Source organism: Brassica oleracea, chromosome C3, assembly GCF_000695525.1.
Source record: "Brassica oleracea var. oleracea cultivar TO1000 chromosome C3, BOL, whole genome shotgun sequence".
Classification (NCBI taxonomy): Eukaryota; Viridiplantae; Streptophyta; class Magnoliopsida; order Brassicales; family Brassicaceae; genus Brassica; species Brassica oleracea.
This window is the reverse complement of record NC_027750.1, coordinates 54,746,481-54,753,685: the sequence shown is the minus strand read 5'-3', so window position 1 is coordinate 54,753,685 and position 7,205 is coordinate 54,746,481. Positions and strand designations below refer to the sequence as shown.

General features: G+C 36.6%; 1 protein-coding gene and 1 long non-coding RNA gene across 2 annotated transcripts; both read left to right on the top strand.

The window, feature by feature from the left end:
• Positions 1–1,644: 1,644 nt before the first annotated feature.
• Positions 1,645–3,523, top strand: LOC106332576. Its single transcript, XR_001268117.1, has 3 exons — positions 1,645–2,484; positions 2,952–3,080; positions 3,163–3,523. It is a non-coding gene; the product is annotated as an uncharacterized LOC106332576 (long non-coding RNA).
• A 1,701-nt stretch (positions 3,524–5,224) lies between these two features.
• Positions 5,225–6,808, top strand: LOC106330958 (uncharacterized protein At3g43530-like). Its single transcript, XM_013769343.1, has 4 exons — positions 5,225–5,416; positions 5,467–5,640; positions 6,093–6,753; positions 6,798–6,808. The coding sequence occupies exons 1-4, from the start codon at positions 5,225–5,227 to the stop codon at positions 6,806–6,808; spliced, it is 1,038 nt and encodes a 345-aa protein (XP_013624797.1).
• Positions 6,809–7,205: the final 397 nt, after the last annotated feature.

Sequence of the window (7,205 nt, the reverse complement as noted above, 5' to 3'; positions counted from 1 at the left end):
ATGTAAGTCGTCTAGGTTCTTTGGAGATTTTTTTGTAACCAAACAAAAGCAGACGACTTATATTTCAGTCGTCTCTGAAAACAGATTTCAAAAAAAATTGCAAAAATAACCTCTGCATTGACCATACGACTTCCAGGTAAGTCGTCTACTGCCAGACGTCTGGACGAACATATCTGGAAAAAAACTCGATTTCATACCTTAAATTGGTGAGATAACTTCCTTAGCACACATAAGGCTTCTCCAAGCACACAGAATCTCAAACGAAAGTGACCCACTCAAAATCTTTAGTTTCTATGACTCTATGAACCATAAAAAAATGTAGAATCAAAATCTTGGGGTTTTTTAGCTGAATGTGGAGAGAAAGTGAGAGATATGTTGTATTTAGTTCATAAGAATGGAGAAAGAAGAAGGGTAAATCGATTTTGGGAGCATTAAGAGCATCAAATTGGTTTTTCATGGTGGTTGGGGTATTGATGACAATGACAAACTTGTAATTACTTGAAGATGATGAGGAGGAGAGAGTAAAAATGTCATTTTCGAAAATTAAAAGATAGAAAAAATTTGATGACATTTTCGTGAATTATATAAACTTGTGGGGTGAATATGGCAAAAATAATTTCCAAAAAAAATGGAGGTTAATTTTGTATTTGACTTTGAGTTTTAGGTCAATTTTTCAAAAAACTCTTGCCCTTTTGTTCTTTCTGGATTTTAATGAGAAGTCTTTATAAAAGAGAAATAACAAAATTTGTTGACACGTCACGACAAGGAGGCAAGCATGTGCACGTACTAAACATAAGAGAATATGATGAAAAGATACCGGTAGTTGAATTAAGCTAAACATAAGTGAATATAACGGGAAAAAATTTTAAAACTGTCGGGTAAGTATCGGCGGATCTAGAAAATATTTTAAGTGGAGGCGTAAAAATAATTAAGTAATAGATAAATATTTTTTTTACTTGATAATCGGAAGAAAATAATAAATGTAAGACATGGAAAGCAAGAAAATCAAAAATATTAAAAGAAATTAGAGGTTGGAACCCATGTTCAGTGGGGGCAAAGGTAGACTTTAAACCAACTAAGCTACGTAATTTAATGTTTCCTTAATGCACTTTAGTTTGATTTTATATTAATGTGATGGCAACTGCACCTTCTTGTTATACGTAGATCCGCAGCTGGTTGTAAGTTTAGATAGAGAAAAGCGTTAGACTCAATAAAGTTTTCAAATAAATCATATTTACAGATTAAAGAAATTGGTAAGGATTTATTAAGAACAGTTTTTAAACTCAAATCGTAACATTCAAATCAATCAACATTATCTATGTTTAAATATTATAATTTCAAATTTCTTTGCAAATTTAACATTAAGCACAGATTTGATAAATTCACAAAATCTCTAAACCAAATTTCGCTGCAGATAGTTATTTTTCTCATCTAAAACTAAGCCAGAAAATCAATAATACTTTTGCATCTATCAATTATTCTAAGATCTAGATTTTGTGTTGTTAATTTAGAATTAACATAAAATTGAATCTTTTCTTTTTGTCAAGAAAATGCTTCATTAAAAGACTGGGTCGACCCACAAGTTAAGAGTTCATTATAATAGAAAGAGTTAAAGACTGGGCTAAGGCCCGTTTTGCTAAATTATCAGCCTCTCGATTCTGGTTTCGAGGGATGAAGGAGAAAGAAACGTCGGTGAAAGAAGACGAGATCTGTTGAATGTCCCAGAGGATACCAAAGATCTCGTTTGTCTGCATGTTTCCGTTGATAGCTCGAATGAGCGATTGATTTGTCGGAGGCCATCTTGAGGTTCATATGCCCAAGTGTTCTGCCTTGATGTGAGACGTTCTCAGCGCTAGTGCGTCTGCCATGAGTGGGGAGTTTGCAAAATCCACGGTTGTGTATCCTTGTCGAGTCTCACTAGTGTCGATTCCTGAGAAAATCCAAGCCAATCCAACTCTTTGAGTGTCTTGTCCCATGATGCGTGTGATTTGCAGACGACCTCTGGTTCAGTCGCTTGTCCGAGTGATCTTTCTCTGCTTAAATCAGGTAAAGGTTTGTTCTTGATCAGCTTTTGTTTATTTTCCCATCTCCACTCTCTGGCTAGAGCTAATATTTTGGTTGAATCTTTTCAAAATCTTCATTCGAGTCTACAGCTATGTGAACTGACTGAGATATCAGAATGTTTTGCCACACTTCGCAAGCAAAATAACATGTAAAGAAAATATGGGCTGATGTTTCTCTTTCATTGCATCTAGTGCAATTGATCCATGTCATAATGCGTCTTTTCTGCAAGTTCTCACCCAGTGGTAACGCGTCGCGTCTTGTAGCACAGATGCCTGCCTTAGAAGGTTGCCAAATGTATATGTACTCTTCTCCCATTTGGCTTGGCTTTAGGCATTGAATCTCCGGAGCAAACTCAGGAATGATCTCCTAAATTCTTTTTGTATTCCACTTCACATCAGTATTTAGGAGAATCCACTACTCGTAGGTCCAACGCTTCTTCTCTTATGGGTCCAAAGGGTTTATTATGTCTGTCTAGAGTAATCCAAGAATCTTGCCACACTCGAGTAGTGAGTTTATTACCTATAGCCTTCCCTAGATTTTGTTTTAATAGGTCGCGACCATGTTGGATTCCATGTCATCCATGAGAGCAGCTGGATGGGGCAGAGGTCTCTAGAAATGATTGCTTCTGCAGTGTAGAACCCGAGCTAGTAGGCTCTCTGGTTGTGTAAGGATCCCCCATGCTAGCTTGGCCTGTATAGCTCAGTTTAATAGTTGAATGTCCCTGAGTCCCAAACCACCTCATGCTTTAGGTTTAGTTAATTTATTCCATGCCACTCAGCTCATCTTTCTTTTTTTGTCAGGTCCATCCCACCAAAACCTCGTTAGGAGATATTGTATTTTTCAATTTACAGAGACTAACTGGGAGGAGTAAACATGACATTGTATAGGTAGGGATGGCTGAGAGGATTGCTTGAACCATAGTGAGCTTGCCTGCCTTGGAGAGGAACCGGGTTTACCAGCTAACAACGCAATTTTAGATTCTTTCGACTTCTTCCGAAATGTTCAGAAAGGCCTAAGTATTTTCCTAATCCCCCTTCCTTAGCAATATCCAGTGAGGTCTTCGTTGCTTGTCTCATAGATTATGTTGCTGTTGCACAGAAAGTGATTGAGGACTTGGGAGTATTTATCTTCAGTCCAGAAGCTTTCTCGTAATTCAATAGAATATTGCATAAGGCTTCACAACCGGCAGGTGAGGCAGCATCGAAGAACATCGTGTCATCTGCAAATAGCATACGATTGATGCGAAGCCACTCTTATGCCCCGGAGTGAAGTATCTTTTGCTGCATTTCTCCATAGGTCCAAGATGACTTCTCCACAAAGAATGAACAAATATTATCCTATCAATCTAACAATTCATTTTTTAATCCTTGAAGAAATCTTAAATCTAACAATCAGATTACTCAAACATGATCAATGAAACAAAAATTATTATTTGAATAAACTGCAATAAGAAATCAATAAGAGAGATAAAGGAATTTGAAATCTTCGCTTTACTAAGTATTGATTTGTCTCTGCAAAAACTATAAAACAACCAAGTCTAATATAAAATAAGTCTTAGCCTAAATAATGGCTTGAATAATAGATATAAGTCTAAAACACGTCAAACATTTGGTTGCAGATAGTGGAAAATTTTGGGCCAATCTTCAACTAGTGAAAATTGATAAAAACTCATGGGAACGTTTGATCTTGATGGTTGTCGACATACACTAATGGGTGGTGTTGATCGACACCAAGTCCAAAAATCGAGTCTGACTTGCTTTTTTCGGTTCTAATTCTCCTTACCCTCCAAAATGCTTTAAAACTCCAATTTTGTCAAAAGCGTATCTAAACCTAAAATGACTCATAAAATTTTGAAACATACTTAAAATACTCAAAAATCAAATTTATTTCATAGTCGAAAACTCATAAAAACCATGATACATATGTACTATTGATGTATCAGTTGTATTATTGTTTCCCTAATTTTAAATTTAATCAAATTAAAAAAAGGCAATCTTGTTTATCAAATTAATAAAAGTCATTTAATAACAATTCTTATCAGACAGAAAACAAAACAATTGATGATATGCCTTTCAACCAGGAGTCCCTTCCAGGATTTGAGCGTATATGACACATCTGTTCGTGGAACACAAGGCTAGGAATCTACTGTGAAATTCTTTCTTGCTTTTGGTCTCTTTACTCTTTCTCTAATCATTTTGGGTCTTAATTGCTTCAAAACCTAGCAATTATTATAGAGTATTATTTTGCAACTGAACTTTTCAAAAATTATTCCTAATACTAAAAGTAGGCCTGGGCATAAAATCCGGAACCCGAACTCCGAACCGAAAAACCCGACCCGTTATCCGACCCGAAATGTAAAAATACCCGAACGGGTCTTGTAGGGTGGTACAAAAATTATCTGAACCCGAAATGTTATTAACCGAACCCGAACGAGTAACCCGAAAAATTCGAAATTAATAGTCAATATAAATATTTTGAAATATATATAAGTATTTCAATTATTAAATTCAATATTTGTGGTAATATGATATATAATAATGAATATTAAAATTTTAATAAATGGTTTAAGTACCAATTAGTAATAAATAAGTATTTTATAATTTTCTCATTGGATTAAAAGCTGGGATGGACCGGGAGGGCAAAAAAAAATCTAGAATAGACCCCTTTTTTTTTTATTTTTTTAATGAATTAAAAAAAAATCAAGATTAAATAGAAAATACTACAAAACCTAAAACTTTAATATATTTACATATCCAACCAGTCACCCACCCACTTACAATTAACCCAACCCGACCCGTGTTTTAATAATCCTAAATCCCTAAATTCTTTGTCTTCGACAAAACCAATGAAACCTACAGAGTAAATCACGATCTCCCTCTATCTCCCATTACTAATCGAACTCGGCAACAATCATCTTGAATCTCATCTATTTCTCCAATTTCGTGTCATTCATTGAGAAACTATGTCTCCAAAGACTCGACTCGCCGAAAAAAATAACAAAGAAGATGCGCTGGAGAAGAAGAAGAACGAGTCAATGGCGAAGAAGAAGAAAGCTGCGGCGGAGAAGAAGAAAGCTGTGAGGGAGAAGAAGAAGGACTCCGCGAGAAAGAAAAAAGAAACATCAGTGAAAAGAAGGAGAGAGGCCGTGAAAAAAAGAGAGATGCGGCGAAGAAGAATACTGAAACTGAGACCGCTGAGAAGAAGAGGAAGCGAAACAGTGGTGTCGACGGTGGGTCCTTGTCGAATCCAACCAAGCGGGCTCGGAACACCGCATCTCCACCGGAACAGGAACATCAAGGCGATCATTCCCCAGCACCATCAGCCGAATTGCCTTCCCAGGCCGATGTCGAGGGTACAACAGGCCTAGCGCATCCGAGTGAGCCACAAAAATCACCTACTCAGGCACCTAGTGAGGCCGAGAATCCACTGCAACCTCCAGTAACCTCACTTTCAATCTCAGAATCTGCCACAAATTGTCCTTCACATCGTGTAGACAATCACGATGAGGAGATTGTATCCAACAATAGAGATTCACACACACCCGAGGCTGCCATTGACCATACTGCGCAAAGAACGGTAAACAATTCAATTTAAAATAGTTTTGAAAATGTCTATGATTGGGTTGAACTAACAAATAGGTGGAATTATATAAGTAATGTAATGGTACAAATAAAAGAATGAAACTAGTTTAACTAGTAATAATATGTTGTAAAAGAAACTTAGTAAAACTAGTATAACTAGTACAACCACGCTAAGTATAACTAATATAACTGGTACAACTATCAAAAGTATAACCAGTTTAACTAATACAACTCAGTATTGTATAACTAGTACAACTAAAAGAGTGAAAATGATGTAACTGGTAATAATATGTTGTAAACAAATTCAGTGGAACTAGTATAACTAGTACGACCACATTTCTTATAACTAATATAACTAGTACAACTAGATTAATTGTGATGTGTAACTTATAATACTTGTACAACTATGGTTTAATATTTCTGTAATTTTGTTTTGTTTTTTTGCAGGAGGCTGAGGATATGGCGGTAAACCCCCTTAGACCAAATGAGTTTTTCTTCAAACCGAAGGATTATCGGAAGTCTTGTAAGCTTCAATCAAGATGCCACCAATACAAATTTATGACGATCCTTGGGGAGTTAGATGAATCAGAAAAGAGGTGGTTTCTCGAACACCCACAGTTCAAGCACTTGTTCCACATGGTTTGCACCTCAACTAGAAAGATGATGGGATTGTGGATGTTGCTACTCCGCACCATTGTTACGCATAAGAGTCGGCAAGCGTGGTTTTCTGTAAATGGTGTTCCGATTCGGTACTCGATCAGGGAACACGGTCTCATCTCAGGTTTATACTGCCACCAGTATCCTGAAAATTATCAGAGTGGCTTGAGCATGATGTTTGCGGAGAAACAGTTTAGGAAAATGTTCATGAAGAAGCTGAAGAATAAGAAGAAGAAACCAGAGGAAGAGGAACTAAAGGTGACAGTTCATGATGTGGAAGAGAAGCTTTCGCAGATGAAGCTAGATCGTACCAATGACCGGCTGAAGGTGGCTATTCTGTACTTTTTGGCCACAGTTATAGATGAGAAGTCCAAATATGGATGCCCCATCGATCCTTTTCTTCTGCAAATTGTTGATGATCTAGAGCTGTGTAATAAATTTTCATGGGGACGTTTCACGTTTGATCACTGCATGAAAGAGATCAAACATGTGAAGGATCATTTTAGAAGAGGACTGCCCGAAAACCCGAAATGGGCATTTCTTGGGTTCATCAACCCTTTAGAGGTAGATTGCATGAATATTTCAGAAGCATATAGCATATGATATATGAACTAATATGTTTGCTTGCAATGATGTGCAGATATTGGCATTTGAATGCATTCCTGTCCTGAAGGCAGAATTTAGAGAACCTGTGCCAAACTACGACCCTAGTTGTCCAAGAATGTGCAAGTGGAAGTTCACATCAACTGGGACAACAGGATATGCACTGGAAGAACTTTATAAGGCTCTTGGAAACACAAAGGTGAAAATTTAGTAAGATGTTTGTGGAATTTTTTATGAAACTTTGGGTTCAGTAAACTTAATAATACTTAATCTGTTTTTTTTTTATTTCAGACAATTTCT